Source organism: Mesoplodon bidens (genome assembly GCF_964165515.1).
Source record: "Mesoplodon bidens genome assembly, chromosome: 7".
Lineage (NCBI taxonomy): Eukaryota > Metazoa > Chordata > Mammalia > Artiodactyla > Ziphiidae > Mesoplodon > Mesoplodon bidens.
Genome location: NC_138164.1, coordinates 114182337 through 114207453, shown reverse-complemented (window position 1 = coordinate 114207453; position 25117 = coordinate 114182337). Strand labels below are relative to the sequence as shown.

Here is a 25117-nt window from a genome sequence, read left to right as displayed (position 1 = left end):
CTGGAAGCACCCGTTCCAGGCCCACCTGAGACCTTTGGAATGGGAACCTGGGTGGGGCAGGTGCAGAGCTCAGCTGCTAAGAACCCCCGGGTGGCTTGCTGAAGCGCAGGCCCCTTCACCGCAGGTCTGCCTTCCTCCGAAGCTCCCAGGCCCGGCGCAACGGGGGTCTGCACCCCTCCCGCACTTGCTGAAGGCCTCTCGGGTCCACACCTTGCGAGGCCCCGGCAGCACCCAGCCCTGTGGATCAGGCGCTTTCTGCAAAGGCTCCTCCAGCTCCCCTGGCCCGCCTCTGCAGCGACCCCTCCCCCTGGGTCCCTCTTCAGGCCCACTTTTCTTTCCTGTGGGGCTTCCCAGCCTGCCCAGGTGGCTCTCAGAAAGGGGACTGGAAAAGCCTTCTCGAATGAACGCACCCCCTCCCCACAAGAATCTCATAAAGGAGAGAGGTGCATGCACCTGGCGGCAATGCCACCCACTCCCAGAACCCAGGGCCTCCTCCCACAGGCCCTCTCTAGCGCCCCCCGCTGTCCTGAGCACCAGCCCCGGAGGCCCAGATGTCCCTTGTCCATAGGGTGCTCCCAAGCATCATGTCTCGCCCTCCACCTGGGTGCAAGTCCGGGAATGGTACAGCCACCTTCCCCGCTGGGTCTGAAGCTGGGTGGCTGTTTCTTCCTTCCCACGGCAAACCCAGCACCTGCCCCGGTCCTCCCCAGACTGTCCACTTCTCACACCCACCACTGCCACTGGCCCAGGCCACCGGTCACCACCGTCTTGCGTTCTTCCTGCTCTCCCTGCCTTGGTACACGAGGGGGAGGGGGTGGGGGCAGATATCTTGCCAGAACACAAAGACAAGACCCAAATTCCGTAAATGTGCTCAAGGCCCTTGCAGACCTGGTCCCGTGGCCCATCTCCAGCCCTCCTCCACCCTCTGGCCTCAGGAACTTGCTGGAAAGCAATGCTGCTGGTCCTCAGGTCTCAGTGCACGAGGTGCTCTCTGCCAGGGCTCCCGCTCCACTTTTTTCTCTAGGATCAGCTTCCAGCCTCTCTCGGGAGGCTCCCTACCTGCCCTGCAGCCAGGCCCTCCCTCAGGAGCAGAGCACAGGGGGCTCCCCAGACCCAGGCCCTCTGGCTCGGGGCTCCGGGACTCGGCTTGGCCAGTAGGCTAATGCCCACAGCAGCGTCCAGACCCGGCCCGGCAGGGCCTCCGGCGTGATTCCCTGCACTCCACCCTGCTCACGGGGCAGCTGGCAGAGGAGGACTCGGCCAAGTTTCTGGCAGATCGTGGAGCCTTAGAGGGAAGGGGCCTGGGCCCTGAACCACCTCCGTAGACTCAGGCCACCCAGCAGCACACGCACTGGGAAGTGACCAAGAGAGGAATGGCCCATGCAACCTGGGGAGGCATTGGGCTTCTGGGCTCCGGCCACCCCGCCCGGCTGGACGGAAGGCCCAGGAAGGCCGAGATGCTCCTCCAGGCATGCTGCATCTCCACGCCCAGCAGCGTCCGGCAGAGCCAGTGCCTGAAGCACATCTACTGAATAAATAAAGTGACAGATCTATTTAAGGAAATTATTTTGAACCACTTAGGGGCAATTTTCCACTGAAATAGCAGATGTGAATCTTTCACATGGGATTTTTGGGTCATGAGGAGCATCATGATCTGATGCCCTGAGGTCACACAGGTGATCAGATGGCACCACTGCCCGGGGACAGCAGTGTGGACACTGGGAGCGGTTTAATCTCCCCCCAAGGGCACTATCTCTCACAACTCTTAAAATGTAAATACCAGGAGACTGTGGGTTCAGGGATGAGCAAATGTCTGTAGTCTATAAATACGTACATTTCATTTTTTCTCTGGGAAACACAGGAAAGCGTATCAACTCCCTCCTCTTGTCTGCCCTGACGCACTCTGGAATTGGGGAGCTTGGTGTTCATCTGAATAGAGTCATCAAAGGCAGCAAGGCAGAGTAGTCAACATCCCTGCTGCAGTCACACAGGCCCTGGCTAGTTGTGTGACCTTGGACAAATCACTTCTCTGAACCTCAGGATTCTTGCCTGCACAGGAGGATAAGGGCAGTATCGACCACAAAGGGTTGCTCTGAGGATTACAGGCCCCCCGCATATCTATTTAGCGCAGACTCATGCTAAGAAAAAAAGCTAGCTGTATTGTTCTTACAAAGAACCTTTGAATTAAACTGCATAAAAAATTAAACTGCAAATCTGACCTAACACACAGCCACCGAAGAGGCCCGATCTGCAGGGCAAGGCCTCTGAGACGCGCTCCATCCACCTCGGGGTCCTCAGGGATGAGACTTGTCTTTCTGAAAAAACTGGGCCCTGGAACAGGCTGCACGTTCAAGCTACAAAGGAAAAGCTTTAACCCCAGTGGCAGGGAACCAAATGGACATTCTGAGCCAACTTAAGGAAGGTGATCAGAAATGGGAAGAATATTCTAAATGAACGTCTCCTTAAAAAGTCTGGAAAGATGGTCACTTTCGATAAAATCCAACCTTGAGAATAAACAGCATTCAGAACCCGGAAACCAAGAATATCTAGAACTCTGGTATCAGTCTCCAGAAACAGGCCAATTCTTACGAAGGCTCTGAAAACCTCAAGTTCTAAAGCAATTAAAAAAACCAAAACCCCAAAATCGAATACGTCATTTGTGTTCACAAATGAAGAAGGAAGGAAGAAAGAGAGAAAAGAAACAAGCTCAGGCTTTCAACCCGGACACAGCGCCCGTTTCATGCCAAGTGTTCTTCTAAACCCTTAACCTCTACCTGCCCCTTTAATGCCCACTACATCCTCTGAGCGGGGACGTGTTACCCTGCTGCACGTGAGGAAGGGGCAGCGGTGGGTCCCCAGCTCGGCTTGCTCATGCGGTGTCAACCACGCTGCTATTTTACAGGAGTCTGGGTGCACTTCCGAGGGCCGAGGGCCGAGGCTCCAGGTGGGTAGAGATGGTGCTGGAATCCAGGCACACCTGTCGGGTGGAATGCGGGGCGCCCGGAAGGTGGGTACCACAGCAGCCCTGTCATCAGGGGCCTCCCACGTCACTGGGTTACCCAGATGGTCAGAGCTCCCCTCCTGGAACCCCAGGAGCAAGAGGGATCACAGGGCTCCAGGAAGCCTGCACAGCCTAAACCCGGCAGCCCGGGGAATAAAAACTACACACTGAGAGTTCTTCCTGAAGAAAGTCTGCTCCAGACTCGGGAATCCAGGGACAACCTCCGGTCTGTCTGGCACCTACAATCTTGACTGAGGGAGGGGAGCAAGGGCCCAGCGCTCCTTGGAGTCTGCCTGTGGGCGGCGTGTCTACCAGCTGGCGACACGAGTGACTCTGGTGGGCAGAGCCAGAGCTGCTCACGGAACCGCGGAGGCGGCGATGAAGTGGGGCAATAACGCTGTGACCACGCAGGTCCCAATGGCCACTGTTTGCAGCCGCAGGTGAAAGCCTTCGTAAAACCCCAAGCCCTTTCCTGTATGTCCGCGCACCCTGCTTCCTCGGCCCCATTTCCCTAAGTGCCAACCCGGGTGCTGCGCGGGCTGGGCGGAAACGAAAACAACCCTAGGGCTGTGCCTGTTCCCCAAAGTCCAGGGGACAGGAGGGGCGAGGTCCGGTCCAGGGACCGGCGGGGGAAACGCAGGGCCACGTCCTGGGGTCGAGGCGCAATGGAACCTGGAGGACCCAAGGAGGGGACCGGGGCTGGGGACGGGGTGGCCTCGGCAGTTCCGGGGCCGAAGCCGGGTCCCCGCGAGGTTGGAGGAGCGGAGCCTGCCGGGGGGGGCCCGGGGGTCGCGCCCCGCCCTCTGCGCGCCCTCAGACCCGCCCCTCAGGGACCCGGCGCCCCCTCAGATCCCCGGTGGCCCCTCCGCCCCTCGGTCCGGGGTCGCCCCGGCTGGCCCGGCCGCCGCGCGCACTCACCATGCTCCTCGGAGGAACCTGCCATCGTTGGAACGCCGCACTTGTGCCCGCGCCGACAGCTTCCCAGAATCTGACGCAACCACCGCCCCGGAAGTCCCGCCGGAGCCGGCGCGCCTTCCGGGACACGCCCGGTCGCTAGGCAACCACCGCGAGCTCGAGACGCCGCATTCCGGGGCATGCTGGGAGTTGTAGTTCCTACTGCGCCGTGGCCAGTGCCCTTGAGCCGGGGTCCCCAGCTCCCGGGTTGCGGACCGGTAGCGGTCCGCGGCCTACGCACAGCAGGAGGTGAGCGGCGGGAGGGCGAAGCTTCATCTGCCGCTCCCCATCGCTCGCATTACCGCCTGAACCATCCGCCCACCCACCCACTTCCGTGGAACAATTGTCTCCCAGGGTCCGGGGAGGGAGGACCAGTTGGAAGGAGGCTTAGAGGAGGGATTGGGAATGGGTGGGAAGTGCATTTCATGCAGAGAGTACTGTCCTGCAAGTGACACCAACAGAGAGCAAGCCACTGAGAAATTCAGCCTGACCGCAGGGCAGGCTGGAGCAGCCCTGGCGAGAGATGGGGCTTGGGGCAAAGGCTAGGGCTGGCGCTTCTTGAAGCATCCTGTAAGCAAAGTCAAGAATGGCAGAGACCCAGCAGTCTTGACTGGATTTGTGCTGTAGACCTCTCATTCCAGCTGCTGTGTGGCCGTGGAGTGGATTAGGGAAAGCCAGGAGGAAAGCAAGACTTGACAGGAAGCCTTTTCCATAGTCTGTAGGAGAGGAGATGGTGCCCTGGACCAGCAGGGTGAGCAGGCAGATCTGGGAGAGCCATGGGGGGCAGCAGATGCTGGGATGGGGGGGGTGAGGGAGGTGAGGGCCAGGGATGACACCCACGTTTCCGTCCTGAGAGAGACTGGTGGTTATGGCATTTCCTTTAATAATGAACTTGAAGTTGAAGATACTTGGTGCTGGGTGGAAGAAAGCAGCTGGTTTGTGAGCATTTCCAAGGACTGATGATGTTTGGGGTGAGTGAGAAAGGGGGGCAGGGTGGAGCACACACTCTGGATGGACAGGGTTGTCATTCCCAGAGACAGAGGCCCCGGGGGGAATAACACAAACCAGGAGACGAGGCTTCTCTGGTGTTTAATCCCCATTCTAGAGTCCCTCAGCCCACAGATCACATCCTCAGGGCCTGTGCCTTCCTCTGTGTAAGATACCATCTCCCAAGGACATCACACTCAAGCTTCTGCACACGCAGGGAATGAAAAGAAACACTTTGGATGGAAATTTTATTAGGTAAAGAAAAAGTATAAAAGTAAGTATTGCTAAATTGTACAACTTTTTGGCAAAAGCGTATCTTTGGTGTTAAAACTTTAACAGTTTAAGCTACTTTTCTAAAGAAATATGCTAAATGCAAAGAAAAAAATCTCATAACATTACATACTGTGTGATTCTAGTTATTTAACATTTTGAAATGGCAAAATCATAGAAATAAAAATAAGTGAATACCAGAAGTTAATGCGGGAAGAAGGTGGATGTGGCTACCAACACCTGAAACAAACACAACATTGTTAATCAACTGTACTCCAATATAAAATAAAAAGTTACAAAAAAAGATGAAACATTTAAAAAAAAAAGGGGGCAACATGAGTGGTCCTTGTGATGATGGAAATGTTGGGTATATTCACTGTGTCAGTGTCGTTATCCTGGCTTTGATATTGTACCATAATTGTGCAAAATGTTAGCATTTTAGGAAACTGGGCAAAGGGTGAGGAGATCTCTCCATATTATTTCTTACAGCTGCATGTAAATCTATGATTATCTCAAAAAGTTTATAATGATATCCATTCCTTAAAAAAATAGTTTCAGGTACTTAAAAAAGGTCTCTGTGACTGTCACCATGCCCCACCCTGGCTAGTCCTGGTTTAGGAAGCTGGGGCCTTGTCACATTCCAATCTTATCCTCAGATACAAGAGCAGAGGGATAGTCTTAAGTTTTTTTTTTTTGGGGGGCGTTGTTTTAATTGAAGTATAGTTGATTTACAATTTTGTGTTTCAGGTGTACAGAAAAGTGATTCAATTATACATACATATATATATTCTTTTTCAGATCCTTTTCCATTATAGGGTATTACAGGATATTGAATATAGCTCCCTGTGCTATAGAGTAGGTCCTTGCTGTTCATCTATTTTATATATAGTGGTGTGTATCTGTTAATCCCATACTCCTAATTTATCCCTCCCCTCTTTCCCCTTTGCCAACCACAAGTTTGTTCTCTGTGTCTGTGGGTCTGTTTCCGTCTTGTAAATAAGTTCATTTCTATTATATTTTAGATAGCACATATAAGCGATATCGTATGATATTTCTCTTTCTCTGTCTTACTTCTCTCAGTATGACAATCTCTAGGTCCATCCACGTAGCTGCAAATGGCATTATTTCATTCTTCTTTATGGCTGAGTTAATATTCCATTGTATGTATACCACATCTTCTTTATTCATTCCTCTGTTGATGGACACTTACGTTGCTTCCATGTCTTGGCTATTGTCAGTAGTGCTGCTGTGAACATTGGAGTGCATGTATCTTTTGGAATTAGAGTTTTCTCCAGATGTATGCCCAGGAGTGGGATTGCTGGATCATATGGTAACTCTATTTTTAGTTTCTTAAGGAACCTCCATACTATGCTCCATAGTGGCTGCATCAATTTACATTCTCACCAACAGTGTAAGGGGGTTTCCTTTTACCTACACCCTCTCAAGCATTTGTTATTTGTAGACTTCTTGATGATGGCCATTCTGACCGGTGGGAGGTGATACGTCGTTGTAGTTCTGATTTGCATTTCTCTGGTAATTAGTGATGTTGAGCATCTTTCCCTGTGCCCATTGGCCATCTGTTTGTATTCTTTGGAGAAATGTCTATTTAGGTCTTCTGCCCATTTTTTGTTTTGTTTTGTTTTTTCTTCTGCCCATTTTTTAAATTTTAATTTATTTTTTTATATTGGAGTATAGTTGATATACAATGCTGTGTTCGTTTCAGGTACACAGCTAAGTGATGCAGTTATACATATACATATAAGCATTCTTTTTCAGATTCTTTTCCCATATAGGTTATCACAGATTACTGAGCAGAGCCTTCTGCCCGTTTTTGATAGGGATAGTCTGGTCCCAGTGCCAGGTATGGACTAGCGTCTCTGACTACTCAGAGCGGCCTGCGGGTTGCCTGTCATCGACTTCCTTGTACCTATTCATGGAGCACCTGCTCGATGCCACGCCCTGTCCCAGGTCATGCAGACATCACAGTGACTCTGAGATCAAGGAGTTGGTGGGGGCAGAAAGACAACCACCAAACTCTCCTGGCCGCAGAGCCTAGGGAGAGGCTCCGAGGAATGTGAGCGCACCCAGTGCAATCAGCAGTCCCCTGGGATCCCATCTCTGCCACACTGGCCACAGGCGGTGCCCCTGACAGAGAAGCACCTTTGCTTGCGGGCAGAGCTGATGTCCCCATTGGAAGTTTATACAGAATCCATTTGGATAAGGACTGCAGTTCCATCCGGGATTCACGAAGTTTCTGATGGGACCAGAACTGGAAAAGAAGCTCAGATCCTACCCATCCAGGACACTGCGTAAAGTAACAGCCCTGTGTCAAAAAAGAGTTTATTGGGAGCTCTCTGCATGCCTACCTAAGATATCTTCTGCAACCGATTTGTTTATAATTTGCAAACATATATGTAGCTCCATGTTATGGAGGGCAGCCATGAGTTTAAATACAGAAATGTCCCTCCCTAGCCCATTCCTCCGCCTGAGGAGCTCTTCCAAATTTCCTGGATGTTGGGGTTCCCATATCTCGTCATTTTCTTCAAGTCCAGTAAACCCCATAACATCTTCCAGTTACTTTCTGGAACCTCATGTCTGAATTCACAATAGATCTTATTGATGGCTGAAAAAAATAAAAGCAAAAAGGGAGAGTTTGTTTACATTCCTGGAAGGCCCGTGGAGCATCCTCTGTAACTCTGCTCCCAGGAGTGTGGCCCTAGAGGTGTTTCCACCTGCCCTGAGGGCTGGGCGCCGGGCAGCATGCCATGGCCCACGACCTGGGAAGCCCTGTGCCAGCCCAGATGATCCCACAGAAGGGATCAGGCCCAGGGGCCAGTAGGCCAAGGTCTGGCCATGACCTGCTGTGTCTCTTGACACATCTGTTGCTCATTCATTACTGGTGCCAGTGAACCTGGGAGGAGGAACCAAGGGACCCCAGGCAAGTCAGAAGCCCTGTGGATAAAGCATCTGCTGACATCCACCCTGCCCTTCCCCTCTCACACGCCACGCAGCCACGGGCTGTGAGGTGCTCAGGATGGGTAGGCCTCCTGGTGTCAGCAGGAGGACCAGGTTAGGCCTTGAGACCTGGGCAAGTTTTGTAGCCTCTCTGAGCTTCAGATTGTCATGTTTTAAATCTGTAAAATGGGGCAGTCTCCCAGAGCTGTTAGAATAAGATTATAAAAAGCACCTGGCACGCAGCACGTGCTCGATAAATCTTGACTTTTTTGCCCCTAAACCCGTAGCATCCCAGCCGTGGAGACCCACTGATCTAGGGCTAGATAAGTACTCCTATCACCCACTCATACTTTTTCTTAAAAACAGGAATGTATAATAAAATAAAACAACATCCAATCCTTCTTTATGAACCCCACAAAACTTATATCTGACAAATATCTGTTCCTCTACTGTCATTGGTGAACGTGAAAAAGTGGACCTCAAGTCCACAGGAAAGTTCCCTAAGCTTCGGGTAGGCAGGTGGTCCCCCGTCTCGAAAATAAAGACATTAGGCCTTAGCATTCATGTCAAAGAAGGAAGACTTTTTTTTTTTTTTTTTTTTTTTTTTTTAGAAGGAAGACTTTTTAAAAATATATATTTATTTATTTGGCCGCACCAGGTCTTAGTTGCGGCACATGGGGTCTTTGTTGCAGCATGCGAGATCTTTAGTTGTGGCATGTGGGATCTATTTCCCCAGTAAGGGATCGAACCCAGGCCCCCTGCATTGGGAGCATGGAGTCTTAGCCACAGGACTATCAGGGAAGTCCCAACAAGGAAGATTTAGGCTAAACAAATAAATGAGAAAATTTGTTAACAAAAAGAAAAAAAATGTTAACAAGTAAAAAAAGAAAATGAAGAATTTAGACTACTTACCATCATAGGAAACGTCCTTCAAAAAATACTTTTGTTCATATTCCTGCAGAGAGAAGAGAATAAAATGGTTCCAGGAGCAGAAACCTGTGCGGCCTCTTAGAATTCTACTGAAATAGAACCAGAACCTGGTTTCTTGTGGGAGCAGTGGGTGGGGGCCGGTGGGCCTCTATGAACATGAGAAGACCCCTGAGTCAGCCCGTGGGGAGTCCCCCATCCATCCCCCCACGGGTAGCAGAGGGCTCACAGCCCAGCGTGTCCTCTGGGTCACGCTCCCCCAGGACACGGCCTGGGTGTGCGGGCGACACCGTGCCGTCACGGCTGCCCCTGCTTGGGCGGGCGGGGGTCCCTGCTGCTCTGCATGTGCTCCTGACTCTTCCCAGACCCAGGCCCTGCTCCTTCCCCCCTGGGGGGTGCGGGTAACAGCTGAACGATGTCACCTGGCGGTGACCTGCTCTCTAGGTAAGACAATGGAGAGGACACAGGTCTACACACATGCACTGTGGACAAATATTAGTGACTTATCCACACAGCCTCCTAGTTCAGGGAAATCTGAGCGTGGACAGGACACCAGACAGATGAAAGCTGACCGCCCGTCTGAAGGAGCTGCCACGAGCACGGGGTTCTCCCTGGACCAGGCCAGGCGTTCCTCGAGATGCCGGGGCCTGAGGCCAGGAGCCTGACCACGTGGTTCAAATCTCAGCTCTGCCTCTGCCCACGGCCGGCAAGGACTCACCGCTCTGTCCCACGGCTGGTAAAAAGGGTAAAAACAGCTGCCCTGTTACAGCACAGCCCCAGAGGGACACCCAGGGACCAGCAGGTCACCCTGACCTGACCCTCCGCAGGGGCCCCAACTTCTGCATTTTATTCGCCTCAGGAGCCCTGGAGAATCCGACAAAATCACAGGCCGGCTCCCTGAAATGATGCATAAGGGCGCATGACCCATGGAACCTACAGTCTCCAGACTTCTCAAGCCCCGTGGCTGGGCAAGGGTGGCCCAGGGGTCCACGATCTGTTCCCAGTCTCCCCTTTCTTCAACCCCTGACCTTGCCCTGCCTTAGGGTTCCTCATCACTCGGCAACCCTGGCCCTCCCCCACAGGGCCACTTAGTGGGTGTCTGATCATTTGTCAAATCCCATTCAGGTGTCACCCACTCGGGAAAGCCCCCAGCAGCCCCACAGTGGAGGATGGGAACCGTCGCTTCCTGCTGTGCACGGCTGGACACAGCCCACCAGGGACAATCCCACCCATCTCGGGATCCATCCCACACCCTGCCCCTGCAGCCCCGTGTTCTCCAGATGCCAAGCCCGGCACCCAGGAGGTGCTTGGCCCAGTTCTGCTGACAGCGCAGGAGGCTTCAGGGTCCAGCACCAGCAGGCTGTGCCTCCTCGGTCCTGCTGTTTCCCAGCCCTGGGGCCCAGCGAGGACACACGCTGAGCCTCTGCCCCCACTTGGTGCCATGGTCCCCTTGTTACCGACTCCAAGCTCGCGCTGCTCACCGCACACAGGCCAATAAGTCAGACATGAGGTGTTGAGACAAGAAATACGACTTTATTTGGAAAGCCGGCAGACCAAGAAGATGGCAGACTTGTGTCTCAAAATAACCACCTTATCGGGGTCTGGATGCCAGTTTCTTCTATAGAATCAGACAGGGAAGTAAAGTTAAAAGGCAGAATAGGGCTTCCCTGGTGGCGCAGTGGTTGAGAGTCCGCCTGCCGATGCAGGGGACACGGGTTCGTACCCTGGTCCGGGAAGATCCCACATGCCGCGGAGTGGCTGGGCCCGTGAGCCTTGGCCGCTGAGCCTGCGCGTCCGGAGCCTGCGCTCCGCAACGGGAGAGGCCACAACAGTGAGAGGCCCGCGTACCGCAAAAAAAAAAAAAAAAAAAAAAAAAAAGTCAGAATAGAGAGGGAGAGGCGGTGGGGAAGTAAAGTAAAGAGGACCATCAGTCTTGCAAATCATCTCCTGGAATGACCATCCCTGAGGAGGGGATGCATTAATTTCTTCTTTCTTGCAGCCATTCACGTGTGGGCAGGGTCAGACTGTCTTCCTGTGAGCTGAACAGAGGCACTTTAGTTTAATATTCAGGCAGAGGGGCAGGGTTCCCTGAGGCAGGCCATTATGTATGATTATAGTAACAAAAGCAATGAAAAGCAAAGGCTAAAATCAAAGAAACAGATAAAACATGGAGTCAGAATTGGCTCTTCCCTGTTACACCCTCAGACAGCAGGTAGGGTTGGGGGAGGTTATGGGTTGAACTGTGTCCCGGCAAAGGTTCTGAAGTCCTCCCAGTACCTGTACCTGTGACTGTGACCGTATTTGGAAACAGCATTGTTGCTCACGATAAAGTTAAGATGAGGTCACTAGGGTGGCCTCTAATCCAGTATGACTGGGGTCCTTATAAAAAGGGGAAATTCGGGCTTCCCTGGTGGCGCAGTGGTTGAGAGTCCGCCTGCCGATGCAGGGGACGCGGGTTCGTGTCCCGGTCCGGGAAGATCCCACATGCCATGGAGCGGCTGGGCCCGTGAGCCATGGCCGCTGAGCCTGCACGTCCGGAGCCTGTGCTCCGCAACGGGAGAGGCCACAACAGTGAGAGGCCCGCGAACCGCAAAAAACAAAAAAAAAGAAGGGGGGGGAAATTTGGAGAGGGACTCACACACAGGGAGAAGGCCACGTGAAGATGAAGGCAGAGATGAGGGGATGCTTCTCCAAGCCAAGGAATCTCAGATTGCCGGAAACCACTAGAAGCTGGGAGACGCCTGGACCAGATTCTCCCTCACAGCCCTCGCGGGAAGTGACCCTGCCGACACCTTGATCTCCAACTTCCAGCCTCCAGAACCATGAGACAATAAAAGTCTGATGTTTAAACACCCCCCTCCCTGCCCCTGGGCTGTGGGACTTTGTTATATCAGCCCCAGGAAACTCAGACAAGACCTCTGCAAGAGCGCCACACACAGCCCCGCATGTAGCAGGCGCTCAGCGAGCAGGGCCTTGGTCATCTTTCAGACCCTCCCAATGGTCCACTTACCTGCTCCAGGCTGTGGAGGGAAGGGGACACCTCTGCTTGGCCTGGGGGCCTGGGGGCCTCTGGAGCTTGAGTCTGTTGTAGTGTCTGCTCTGGGGCTGCTGGACTTCCTTCGGCCCCCAGCTCCTGTAGCTCAAAGGTTTCCCCAGCGTCCTTGGAGGGCCCCGGGCGGGTCCTGGCCTCGGGCGCCAGGGCTGAGTCCTCCACCTCCGACAGCGGCCTGGTCTCCACACCAGGGGCTGGTTGGCCCCTCTCAAGGTCCATGGGCATCTGCATCTCCTTGGGCTGGATGCTTCTGGGTGACTAAAGAACAAAGTCATTTCTTCTGGTGACAGGAGCCTGCAGGACAGGCCCTTCCCAAGCCACTTTTAGGGAAAGAAATGCCAACTGTCTGATAGGTAAGCAAGGCCTGTGCACTTTTAGAGAGGAACACTGCACGGGGTCAGGTCCCTGCTCTGCCACCGACTCCTTGGGGGATCCCAAGAGAAGCCTGTGGTGTGTTGAATGGTGGGCACCCAAGGATATATCCACATCCTAATCCCTAGTACTTGTGAATGGGACCTATTTAGAAATAGGGTCTCTTCAGCCAAGGTCATACTGGATAAGAGTGGGACCGGTATCCTATGACTAGTGCCCTTAAAAGGAGAGAGATTCAGAGACACACGGGGAGAGGCTGTCTGAAGACAGCAGAAATTGGACTGACATGCCCATAAGCCAAGGAGCGCCAAGCAAGTCCAGCCCCAACCAGGGTAAGCAAGGAAGGACCCGCCCCTAGAGCCCCGAGGGGACCAAACCCGCCAACCCCTTGATTTCGGATCTCTGGCCTCCAGAACTGTGGGACAGTAAGCTCCTAATGTTTTAAGCCCCCCGTCTATGGGGATCTGTCTCAGCAGCCCTGGGATACCAAAGAAAGCCTTTTGTCCCCTGTGCCTCAGCAGAATTTAAATCTTCCAGCACAGATGTTCCAGGGCTCTGCTAAGGTGGGCGCAGACACCACTGCACAGGCTAAGTGTGGACGCAGCGGGGAAGGCCTGGGGCTGTCCCCCACCCCTCCACCTCCTGGGGCTTCACTGGACAAATCCCAGGGTGATACTTACAGGGCTGCCTGGCTCCTTTGGATTTTCTGCAAATCAAGAAGAAGAGAGAGAGCTGAAAACAACTGATATTAACTATTACAGCGACTTCTGTGAGGAGAGGAAATGCCTTGAATTCACAGTCAAGAAAGTGGACTTAGTTTCCCAAAACCGACAACCGACTGGAAAAACCACACAGCTGGGAAAACACAGGAGGGGCACTTACTTGGTAAGCTTCCCCAGCACCCAGGGACCGCCTCCTCCAAGACCCCCTGGCTGGAGCTGCACCCGTCTCTCCTGGCTTCCCGGCCCCCGGCCCCCTGGACACCTGTCCCCAGCAGCTGCCCTGCGATTTTGGTCTCAAGCCCTGCACGTCGGGGAGCATGCCACAGGTGGCTCCGAGCCCAGACACGTGCAGGGCCCCCGAGATGGAAAGTGAGCAGAGCTGTGTTCAAACGAGAGGCTCCCGTCAGGAACCACTGACCCCAAGCCCCCATTTCTGAGCTCCTGATGCTCTTGCTGACCTGGTTTCCTCAAGGATCAGCGTGACTCTGATTTACCTCTTCTTCTGTAGTAGAGAGTGATGGTGGTGATGATGGCCGTGGTGATGGAAAGGACCGCGGTCGCAGCAAGGAGGATCCACGACCACTTTAGGTTTCCTGCAAGGAGGCAAAACAGAGAATGCTGTCGCAGTGTCAGGCACGCTCACCTCATCCAAGTGACGTGCTGCTCTTGGGCGTGGTGGCAGCACCGCCATTCTCCAGGCCCCGAAGTGCTCTCTTGATGACTGTCGCCACGAACCTCCCCGGCAGGAGGCACGACAGGCTCATCCTTCCTGCTCAGACAGGACCTGGGCTCAGAGGCCCTGGGCTGTTGCTCACATCCTTGGAAGCAGCAGGAGGTCTCACCTGCCAGCAGAGCAGCAAGAGGCCCTGGCATCCCGGGATGGGGCTCAGGTGTGAGTGGTCGCAGCTGCAGGATTTACTCCTGGGCCAGCAGCACGCAGAGCCCGGAGGAGGCTGGGAGGAGGGAGTGGATGGCCAGTCCTCATGGCAGTTGGGCCGGGCCACGCTGGCCCAAGGGACAGGGCAGGGTCCACCCTGGGGAGACCTCTGGTGTGACCACTGGGGTGTCTCCGTCTCACCCTGCTGAGCTCCCAGCGCTGACAGGAGCTGTGGTCGCACAGACACGGGGGGCGGGGCGGGCCCATCAGAGCCATGGACGCTCGGCCACCCTGATGCAATCTGTCACCAAGGACAGAGGAGGAAGGAGCGAGTCTTTCATGTGGTGCCACTATTCTGCTTAAAGGCTCTTCTTTATTCTCTGATCAGGCCCTTCCTCATTCTGCCTTCTGTTTTGGTGTTATAATAGCCTTTAAAAGTGTTTGCGGGTTATAGAGGGAACCTACCTCAACATAATAAAGACCATATACGAGAAACCCACAGCAAACATCATACTCAACGCTGAAAAGCTGAAAGCACTTCCTCTAAGATCAGGACGACGACAAGGATGCCCACTCTCGCCACTATTATTCAACATAGTCTTGGAAGTCCTCACCACGGCAATCAGAGAAGAAAAAGAAATAAAAGGAATAAAAATTGGAAAAGAAGAAATAAAACTGTCACTGTTTGCAGATGACATGATACTATACATAGAAAACCCTAAAGATGCTACCAGAAAACTACTAGAGCTCATCAATGAATTTGGTAAAGTTGTAGGATACAAAATAAATATACCGAAATCTCTTGCATTCCTATACACCAACAATGAAAGATCAGAAAGAGAAATCAAGGAAACAATCCCATTTACCACCACATCTAAAAGAATAAAGTACCTAGGAATAAGGAGGCAAAAGACGTGTATTCAGAAAACTGTAAGATGCTGATGAAAGAAATCAAAGACGACACAAGCAGATGGACAGATATACCGTGTTCCTGGATTGGAAGAATCAATATTGTGAAAATGATTATACTACCCAAAGCAATCTACAGATTCAATGCAATCCCTATCAAATTACCAGTGGCATTTTTCACAGAACTAGAAGAAAAAATTTTACAATGTATATGGAAACACGAAAGACCCCGAATAGCCAAAGTAATCTTGAGAAAGAAAAATGGAGCTGGAGGGATCAGGCTTCCTGACTTCAGACTATACCACAAAGCTACAGTAATCAAGACAGTATGGCACTGGCACAAAAACAGAATTATAGATCAATGGGACAGGATTGAAAGTGCAGAGAAAAACCCACGCACCTATGGTCGCCTAATCTATGGCAAAGGAGTCAAGAATATACAATGGAGAAAAGGCAGACTCTTCAATAAGTGGTGCTGGGAAAACGGGAGAGCTACACGTAAAAGAATGAAAGTAGAAAACTCTCTAACACCATACACAAAAATAAACTCAAAATGGATTAAAGACTTAAATGTAAGGCCAGATACTATAAAACCCTTAGAGGAAAACACAGGCAGAACACTCTTTGACGTACATCACAGTAAGATCTTTTTTGAGCCACCTCCTACAGTAATGAAAATAAAAACAAAAATAAACAAATGGGACCTACTTAAACTGAAAAGCTTTTGCCCAGCAAAGGAAACCATAAACATAACAAGAAGACAACCCTCAGAATGGGAGAAAATATTTGCATATGAATCATCGGACAAAGGATTAATCTCCAAAATATACAAACAGCTCATGCAGCTCAATATTAAAAAAACAAACAACCCAGTCGAAAAATGGGTGGAAGATCTAAACAGACATTTCTCCAAAGAAGACATACAGGTGGCTAAAAAGCATATGAAAAGATGCTCAACATCACTAATTATTAGAGTAATGCAAATCAGAACTACAATGAGGTATCACCTCATACTGGTCAGAATGGCCATCATCAAAAAAATCTACAAACAATAAGTGCTGGAGAGGGTGTGGAGAAAAGGGAACCCTCCTACACTGTTGGTGGGAACGTAAACTGGTACAGCCATATTGGAGAACAGTATGGAGGTTCCTTAAAAAACTAAAAATAGAACTACCATACGATCCAGCAAACTCATTCCTGGGCATATATCTGAAGAAAACCATAATTCAAAAGATACACGCACCCCAGTGTTCACTGCAGCACTATTTACAATAGCCAGGACATGGAAGCAACCTAAATGTCCATCAACAGATGAATGGATAAAGAAGATGTGGTATATATACAATGGAATATTATTCAGCCATAAAAGAGAACGAAATAACGCCACTTGCAGCAACATGGATGGATTTAGAGATTGTCATACTGAGTGAAGTAAGTCAGACAGAGAAAGACAAATATCATATAATATCAATCATATGTGGAATCTAAAAAAAGGGTACAAATGAACTTATGTACAAAACAGAAACAGAGTTACAGATGCAGAAATCAAACTTATGGTTACCAGGGGTAAGGTGGGGGAGAGATAAACTGGAAGATTGGGATTGACACATACACACTACTCTATATAAAATCGATAACTAATAAGGACCTACTGTATAGCACAGGGAACTCTACTCAATACTCTGTAATGCCCTATATGGGAAAAGAATCTAAAAAAGAGTGGATATATGTATACGTATAACTGATTCACTCTGCTGTACACCTGAAACTAACACACTGTAAACCAACTGTACTCCAGTAAAAATTTAAAGAAAAAAGGTCCTTGCATGTTATTTAAAACAGAAGGAGATTGACAAGCTGATTTTTAAATCTCAGCGGATGTGCTGAGTCCAAGGGTGGCCTGACGACCTTGTGGAAGGAGGCAAGGGGGACTTCAGCTCCAACGTCAAGGCTGGCAGGAAAGTGGCACTGGCCCCAGAACAGACAGAGAGGAAGCCCAGATGGACACGGCGCTCAGTTATGACCAAGTAACACTGAGGGCGGGGAAGGGATCGTCTTCAAAACACAAAACGGGGTAGTCGATATGTGCAGTGGGAAAACATACACCAAACCTAGACCCCTACCTCACACCTCGCAAAACACCAATTCCAGGTTCGTGTAGAGTGAAAAAGAGAAAGGTAAGACCACGAAGCTGCTGGCAGGCCACAGAGCAGAATACTTTCTCCGGGTGAGCAAAGATTTCTCACCCGGGACAGGAAGAGCACCAACCATAGCGGAAAACAGCCACAAACTTGACCTCATTAACATGAAGGACCTCTGTCCACAAGAGACCCCATAAAGCGAGTAAAAAGTCACCCTCTGGGGCAGAAGTGGGTGCAGATATCTGATACAAAGGGTTTGTATCCCAAGCTTATAAATAATGACCAATGTTTATAAATAATCATCAAAAATAAGAAAATGAAAACCCCAGACAACTGAATATAAAAATGGGCAAGACATCTTCAGCGATCTGGATGGACCTAGAGATGATCACATGAAGTGAAGTAAGTCAGACAGAGAACGACAAATACTGCATGAAATCACTTATCTGTGGAATCTAAAAATACGACACAAATGAACATGTTTAGTAAACCGAGGCAGACTCACAGATGTAGAAAACAAGCTTACGGTTACCAAAGGGTAAGGGGGGATGAGGGGGGATAAATTAGGAGTTTGGGATTAACAGGTACACACTGCTATATATAAAATAGACCAACAAAAAGGTCCTACTGTATAGCACAGGGAACTATGTTCAGTATCCTGGGATAAACCATAGTGGAAAAGAATCTGAAAAGGAATACGTGTATGTATATATAAAACTGAATCACTTTGCTGTACACCAGAAACTAACACAATATTGTAAATCAACTGTACTTCAATAATAAAAAAAAGAATAGTGCCTGAGCCGACACGGCCCCAACATGGGGACAAGGATGGCAGAGCCACAGCTTGTCCCCAAGGATTCTATTTATTTACACAAGACAGGAGTGTATGAACGGCGACCCATGGGCCAAATCTCGCCCACTGCCCGCTGCTATAAATAAAGTTTTATTCACACACAGCCAAGCAACAGCAGCAGAGTTGAATTGTGACAACAGGGACCTTAGGGCCCACAGAGCCTCAACTTTTTACTTTTATGGATTTAAGAGACAGAATCAGATCCTTACCAGCCTCTGGATGAATTTCTATGGCACAAACTGTATCCCTTGTGGCGTTGCAGGGTTGAAGGATGGTGCTGCCTTCACACCTGAGAGGAAGCATAAAGAAACCCTGAGCATTACTCCTCCCCACCCAGGCCCAGCCCAAAGCATCCTTCTTAAAACCCACCGGTCAGGGGTTAGAGGGACCAGCCCTGGGTCCTGTGCTGCCCCACCAGGCTTCAGGCCATCAGTGTCTGGCACTTCCCGGGCTATCTGGCCCAAATTGGCTCAATGAGAACAAAGCTTGGGGATTCTCTGATATATAGGGGAGGGGCCTCCCTCTGTCTCTGTTCCCAGATAGAGATGTGCGTGGCTATGAGGACTGGACCTGCTGTAGCCGTATCTCTACCAAGAGGGAAGTCAGCCTAAAGATGAAGCTCATGGAGAAGGGACAGGCAAGCAAGTCCAGAGAAGCCAGAGCCCTGATCAAACCAGACCTGAGGGCAGTCCTTACTTTGGACTTGTCCGGTTCCCAAGCCAACAATTCGACATGGTCTGAGTTGTATTTAAGAGTCTACAAATGTGAGCGATTTTACAAGTGGCTTTACCACTGTAAATGTCTTCCCCAAAGTCCCCCCAAAAATCTATGCCCACCCAAAACCACAGAATGGGACCTGATTTGGAAATGGGGTCTCTGCAGATGTAATCGTGTTAAGGTGAGGTCATACTGGATCAGGGTGGGCCTGAATCAATGACCAGCGTCCTTACAAGAAGGAAATTGTATGCAGGCAGAGAGAAGTCCACGTGAAGATGCAGACACACAAACACACAGGGAGAAGACCACTTGGAGGCGGAAGCAGAGACTGAAGCAATGCGTCTACAAGCCAAGGAGCGCCAAAGACGGCCGGCAACATGGAAAGCTGAGGAAGCGAGGGAAATTCCTCCCTGAGAGCCTTCGGAGGGTGCACGGCTGCTGACACCTTGATTTCGGACTTCTGGTCTCCAGAACCATGAAAGAATACATTTCTGTTGTTTATTAAAAGCCACCCACTTGTGGTGCTTTGTTACAGCAGCCCCAGGAAACTCTTACCGTGACAGTGGGCATCCCACCCTGCCTCAGGGCGTGGTACTGCCGTCCTCTCTGCCTGTGGTTTTCTTTGCCTGGAGCTTCCTCCCTCCCTCCCTCACGGGGCCTCTGCTCTAGAGACCTGTCTCTAGCATCCCCTCTGTCCCTCATGGGATGGTCTCCACCATGGCTGGGGGCGCCAGGCCTGCCATAAGACCTGCAGGCCACAGCGGGGCTCATGATCACACCTGAAGGAAGGAAGGAAGGAAGGAAGGAAGGAAGGAAGGAATGAGCACTGACTCCAGTCCGTCACCAGGTGGCAACATCCCGGTGACTTGTCTGACTTTTCAGGACACCTCTGTGGGGCAGGTGCTACCATTAGCCCCATTTTACACATGGGAAAACGGAGGCTCCGGGAAGGGGGCGGGAGAATAAGTGACCCAAAGCCAAACAGGCAGTGAATGGAGGAGGGGAACCCATGCCCAGGCCTGTTTATTCAGCTCACACACCCCAGGCCAACACCTTTTGCACCGGAAGCAGCTCTCTGTGCAGTCCATGGAGTCGCAGTAGAAGCTGCCCTGCTGGCACTGGCATAGCCGGTCGCTAGTTGGGAAGCATTCAGTCACCACCTCCTGATCTGCCGGAGGGAAGGCCGAGGGTCAGTCACAGGGGCCTGGACTCTGTCCTGCCCACGCCGGCCACGTCCAGGTTCGTAGTCAAAGCCTCAGAATCTTCACCCCCCCTCCTTCCCCAGCAGGGATGGAGACGGGGACCAGCCAGACCTCATCCCCTGCATCTGGAGTGTCTGTGGAGGGGCCCGTGGGTGCCCCTGCCATCTGGGCTGGGGCACAGGGCCAACTGCTCAGGAACACCCCCAAATCCTTCTGTCCATCTCGTTTGCCCCACAAAGAACAGAAGAGCACTACTCAGCACGGACAGTGAACGGTCTCTCCCAGCATCACTGGGGAATTCCGCCCTTTCGCCTGTGACGGGCTCGGTCATTGGGCCACACCCCACATTTCACATCTACGGGCCGATTTCCACGCGGCCCACTGTCCACCCCCACGTGAACATCACACTGCTGAACTGTCTCTCTGTACAGAGTCCTAGTACTTGGGGGAGCCAGTGTGCCATCTTGTTTTCCTCCTGTAGGAAAGAAGGAAGTTGTTTTGGCAACTGTCAGCACAGCCAGTTTTATAAAATCTCCTATTGGGATAGTTTCCTTTCTACAATTAAAAATTGTATCTACTTAAGGTGTATGGCCTAAGTTGATACATTCATGATAAGTTGATAAGTTGATTTTCATTGGGAATGCACTGCATCTAAGAACCATTCCTGGGAAAACTGATACTTTTAAAACACTGAGGGAGTTCCCTATCTGTCCAGTGGTTAGGACGCGGCACTGGCACTGCTGTGGCCCAGGCTCAGTTCCTGGTCAGGAACTAAGATTCTGCAAATTACACCGTGCGGCCCAAAAAACCCCCCAACAAAATATTGAGCCTTCTTGCTTACTATCTTGTGGTATTCCTCTCCATAATTAGATTTCCTTAAATGTTGTTTGTTCACTTATACATTTATACATGCTTTGCTAGATTTATTCCAAAGAATCTTGTTTGTTTGGGGTTTTTTGCTAATGCAAGTGGTATTTTTCAATTAGATTTTAAAAAACAATGTCACTGATATACAGAGATTTAGAAGAACTTCTGTATATCATCCTTATACATAGCAACTCTGAAATCCTAATGACCTGTAGGTTGATTCTTTAGCCAATACACACAGCATCATGATAAAAACAAGCACTTTGTGATGTCTGCTCTAGCAGCCTCATCCCCGTGTTCCTCTGTGATAATTTCCTTTGGGGAGGTTCCCACAGGGCCCGTCGACGGGGGCACATAGCCTGGACGGCAGCCCACTCACCCTCCCGGCACTGGGAACACGGCATGCAGCTGCTCTCCTCACTGGGGTGGGCCTGGAAGGTTCCAGACTCGCATTCCCTGCATTCTCCGACGCTGTGGTCCTGGTCTATATATTTGCTGACGTAGTAGCCTGTGGCAGGTGGTACATGGAGGGGAGGTGGGTGTCCAGGGCTCTCCTGCTCTGCTGCAGACTCCGCCTGGTCTCTGAGGCCTCTGCATGAGGAGGTCCCAAGGCACCTGGAGGCCAGACCCCCTGCACAGTACCCACCCCTCTCCTCCCATCTCCTTGGAACATTCTGGACTGATCCGAGGCCACAGGTGTCCCAGAAACCGGGGACCTGAATTGCCCCTTGGCTTTTACTGGTGCCATGCAGTATGTGGATGCTGGGCAGAGGTCACAGGATTTCATGTTGGACCAACTGTGTCCCTTTCTTTCCTACATGTGGCTCATGTAGGTGTGCGTGTGAATGCATGGATGTGTGTGTATAAATGTATGTAGTGTGTGTATTGGTGGGTGTGCACGGGTGTGTGTGGGGAGGATACGGGGCTGAGTGTCCAGGTTTTTGGCGTTTGGTCTCTGAACCAGGAGCCCCGGAAGGCACACTTTCCCGGATAAAATGAGGCACGTGTGCAGGTGTGTGTGAGTGGACGATGCCCATAGTGATGGTACAGGTGTGTGGCTGGACCCTCACAAGAGGAGGTCGTGAAGGGACTTTCATTGATCATGTGGGCACACCTGTCTGAGTGTGGATGGGGTGTGGGTGGGAAGGTGGGCGTGTCCAGCCTGGGCACAGGCCCCCACTTCTGTCCTCAAGCCCTGCTGAACTCACCTCACCCATCTCAAAATAAGCACACACCACTCTGTTCACACGAGAGCCCCCAAGGTGGGTGCAGAGGTGGGGCACTGGGCAGCTGCCCAGGAGAGGCCCTCCCACCCACAGACAGCCAGGTACTCCCCACAGGCAGCCCCCAGCTCTGCTCAAAGGGACTGCGGCCTCCCTCCTCCCAGGCAGGGTCTGCCCCGGAAGGCTCTGTAAGCAGTCCCAGACTCACCAGCCGGGCAGAGTTTGCTGCAGCGGCGAAGGCTGGTAACCTCATACTCGCCCGGGTTACACCGGGTCTCCCCAGTTGCCATGGTCACCTTCAATCAGAAAGAGGAGATTGGCGTTATCAAAAGATGCCTCTGCTCCTGATGGAAGCAGACACCGAGACGCCTGAGCAAGGAGTGGCAGTCACCCCCCAGCCCGGAGCACTGCCTCCCTCGTGGGAGTGGGCTTCCTCGGGGCAGCATCTCCGTGCTGTTCAACTCGCGATACAGAGCAGTATTATTTGGGGAGAATATGTTCTTTAGTTCCCAAATGCATGTGGATTTGTTGGCTACTTCGATGGTGGACGCCTATTTTATTTGCATGGCCAGAACTAGACGCTTTGTGGTAGTAATCCTTTGGAATTTAGTATTTGATTGTTTCTAGTCTATAGTTAATTTTTTCACCTGTTGCATATAGACTGTGTTAAGAAAGGATATTGTCTATGGGTTGGGAACGGGGATCTGAGTATGTATGTGTATCTGAATGTGTACATCTTTGTAATATATTTGAATGTGCACACACACACACACACACACACACACACTCAGCCCCCCGCAGCCCCGGCCCCCCGCAGCCCCGGCCCTCCGCAGTCCCGTCCCTCCGCATGCTCCTCCCCTCCTTCCACTGGGGCTCCCCGCGCTCAGTCACCAAGGATGTGCAGCGGGCTCGGCCCCGCCTGGGCCTTTGGGTGCTGGAAACTTCCCGTTGCGACCTGCTCGGGATGGGAATCCGGATGCGGGATGTCCCGCCGCCCGCGTCATCCTCGCTCTGGACGCGCGCCCAGGCCACAGCCCCCTTCCCGTTCTCAGAGTCCTCCCTCCCCCAGGCCCCTCCGCCGCCGTCCCACCTGAGCCGCGAGCAGCAGCAGCACCGCCAGGACAGCGCGCGCCCGGAGCACCATCGCGACGCCTCTGCGGACGAGCTGACAACCGCGGTCACACTTCCAAGCCTGGCTACCCGTCGACCCCCGGGCCCCATTCACTAAGAAGTTTCTGACTTCACAGCCAATCGGAGGGGAGCTTCTGACCAAAGTACCCAATCGGAGCGGACGGCCTTCCCCTCGCCCCACCCACGGGCTCCTCCTCCCAGTTGCCACGCCTCCCTTCTGGAACCGGTACTCTCCGCTTCCCCGAATTCCCGTAGGTCGGCCTCGCGGAGGAGACGCCTAGGACCGGTGGTCCTAGACTGGCGTTTCGGCCCTGCCCGTCCCTGGCCCCCGCGTCTCCCGCCTCAGATGCCAAGGTCTTCAGCCCAGGCCGTCGCCGCGCCGGGGCCACCGATGGGCTTCGGGCCTCGGCGCCCCCGGGATGGCCATTCCCGGCCCTCCCCCCCAAGTTTAACTTGTTGCCCAGTCGCTTCCGAGGGGGCGGGGGAGGGCAGGGTGTCTGCACAGACCCCGCTGCAAAGGAAAGGACGGAGCGCCTCGCTTGCCGCGCCCCCCTCCCCAGCCCCTCCTGGGCGAGCGCGCTGCCGACCGCCGGTCCCCCCCCCCACCTGCCCCTCCTGCGCCCTCGGCCCCAGATGCCCCAGGGGCTCCGACCTGGGCTCGGGTGGCCGCCGCACACCGAGCGTCTGCCTCTCCCTTCCCGCCTCAACCCACAGCATCTTTTGAGCTGCCCGCGGGAGCGACGTTGATGAGGGAGGCGCGTGAGGTGGATGAGAGGGATTCAAGGGGAGGAGACCCTTCCTTCGTGGGGAGAGCAGGATGCAGCCCAGGCACATCCACAGGGAGCTTCGCGCCCCTTCATCTCCTAAACCTCCTCCAACGTCCCCCGCCCCCACGCGGAATCCCATACTCCAGGGGGCCCGCTCAGCTGCTTGAGTCTCTCAGCCCTGCCTGGGACCCAGGTCGCTTCTGCTAGAAGTTCTTCCTACTAGAGGTTGCTGGCTGTTCACCCAAGGAGGTGACAAGGTGAGGTGACTGTCACCGTGTCCCCAAGGAAGTGCATCTCCTCGGCCTCTCTCTTTGCTGCTCTGGGTCTCCTAGAGGGTGAGGTGGGGACCCCACACAGGCCCTCCTGAGCTTCCACTCTCCTAGTCCAGCTGCAACATCCTCTTCCCGCCCAGATGCCCTGGGAGCCAAGCCAGGCACACTGTCAGCGGAGTGGGGAAATGGGTGCTGAGTGGACGTGAGGGTGGGAGGCCCAGCTCTGGACCCTGCATCATTCTAGATTTAACCACCAGCATCTGGACACCCAAGAGGTGGCTGATGGACCCTGAAACCACGTCCAGGTTTTTACTGCACGGAGGGGCTGCGTGATGCCCTTGCAGCCACCCCTCTGGGCATTGGCCACCTGTTCCCCTGGGACGATGCCCACCCAGCTTTCTTTTCCTTGTTAGAGTAGTTATTGGCCTACCAAGGACATAAAGAGAATTCTGGAGGAGATTCTGAGGCTGCAGGGACCAGGGGTTGGAGGGGCTGGTGGATCAGGCTTCAGCAAGGTGGCCCCGTCTGGCTCTGAAGGGGCCAGGGGTGCAAGACAGGTGGCCCAGGGCTTTGGGTCCAGAGCAGCCTGCCTCAGTAACAAGGTGCAGAATACTTCCACCTGGAAAGCACCCACCCTCAGCAGGGAGTGACAACCACATGGGGATCCAGAGCCACTCTAGAAGGACTGCCCTCGATGCGGGATCCTGGGAGTCCCGTCTGCCTAGTGCAGGCGTGAGGGCTGGGATGGCAGTGCCCACCTGCCCCTTCCTCGGCCCCAGTCCAAGTCCATCCTGTCCTGCGGCCTCTCCCTCTGTGTCTTTCATCCTTCATGTACTGTCAGGGCTGGGCTGCAGTCTCCCTGTACTGTGATGCGTGGGGTCTGCAGTCAGCTGTCCCCACCCTCCCCTTCAGGGG

At 52.7% G+C, this 25117-nt stretch overlaps 2 protein-coding genes across 4 annotated transcripts in view; both read right to left on the bottom strand.

The window, feature by feature from the left end:
• CARS1 (cysteinyl-tRNA synthetase 1) overlaps window positions 1–3999 on the bottom strand; it is a 47710-nt gene extending 43711 nt beyond the window's left edge. The window contains exon 1 of one of the 2 annotated variants that reach the window (XM_081241206.1): window positions 3920–3999. In XM_081241206.1, the coding sequence (XP_081097332.1) occupies window positions 3920–3944 (25 nt within the window). In that variant the 5' untranslated portion in view covers window positions 3945–3999. The remainder of the gene's footprint in view (window positions 1–3919) is intronic. The other variant, XM_081241207.1, reaches the window with a different exon arrangement.
• A 6999-nt stretch (window positions 4000–10998) lies between these two features.
• Window positions 10999–23302, bottom strand: LOC308620040 (uncharacterized protein). 2 transcript variants are annotated; one of them, XM_081239391.1, is made up of 9 exons: window positions 23123–23301; window positions 22241–22328; window positions 21189–21317; window positions 19794–19908; window positions 18233–18312; window positions 13735–13833; window positions 13199–13224; window positions 12105–12404; window positions 10999–11133 (listed from the first exon to the last, which is right to left on the bottom strand). In XM_081239391.1, the coding sequence occupies exons 1-9, from the start codon at window positions 23174–23176 to the stop codon at window positions 11098–11100; spliced, it is 927 nt and encodes a 308-aa protein (XP_081095517.1). In that variant the 5' UTR covers window positions 23177–23301; the 3' UTR covers window positions 10999–11097. The 2 variants fall into 2 exon arrangements, with proteins under 2 accessions (XP_081095517.1, XP_081095516.1); XM_081239390.1 differs by lacking the exon at window positions 10999–11133 and adding an exon at window positions 11712–11906 and having other exon boundaries at window positions 23123–23302.
• Between the last annotated feature and the right edge of the window lie 1815 nt (window positions 23303–25117).

Excerpts from the sequence above, each read along its gene's own strand:
- LOC308620040 (XM_081239390.1), bottom strand. The coding sequence starts at position 23,176 with ATGGTGCTCCGGGCGCGCGCTGTCCTGGCGGTGCTGCTGCTGCTCGCG. Across the intron at positions 19,909-21,188 it reads GTGTTCCCAGTGCCGGGAGG|ATCAGGAGGTGGTGACTGAA; the intron begins GTGAGTGGGCTG and ends TCCCTCCGGCAG. Across the intron at positions 13,225-13,734 it reads TCTCTACTACAGAAGAAGAG|AAAATCCAAAGGAGCCAGGC; the intron begins GTAAATCAGAGT and ends CTTGATTTGCAG.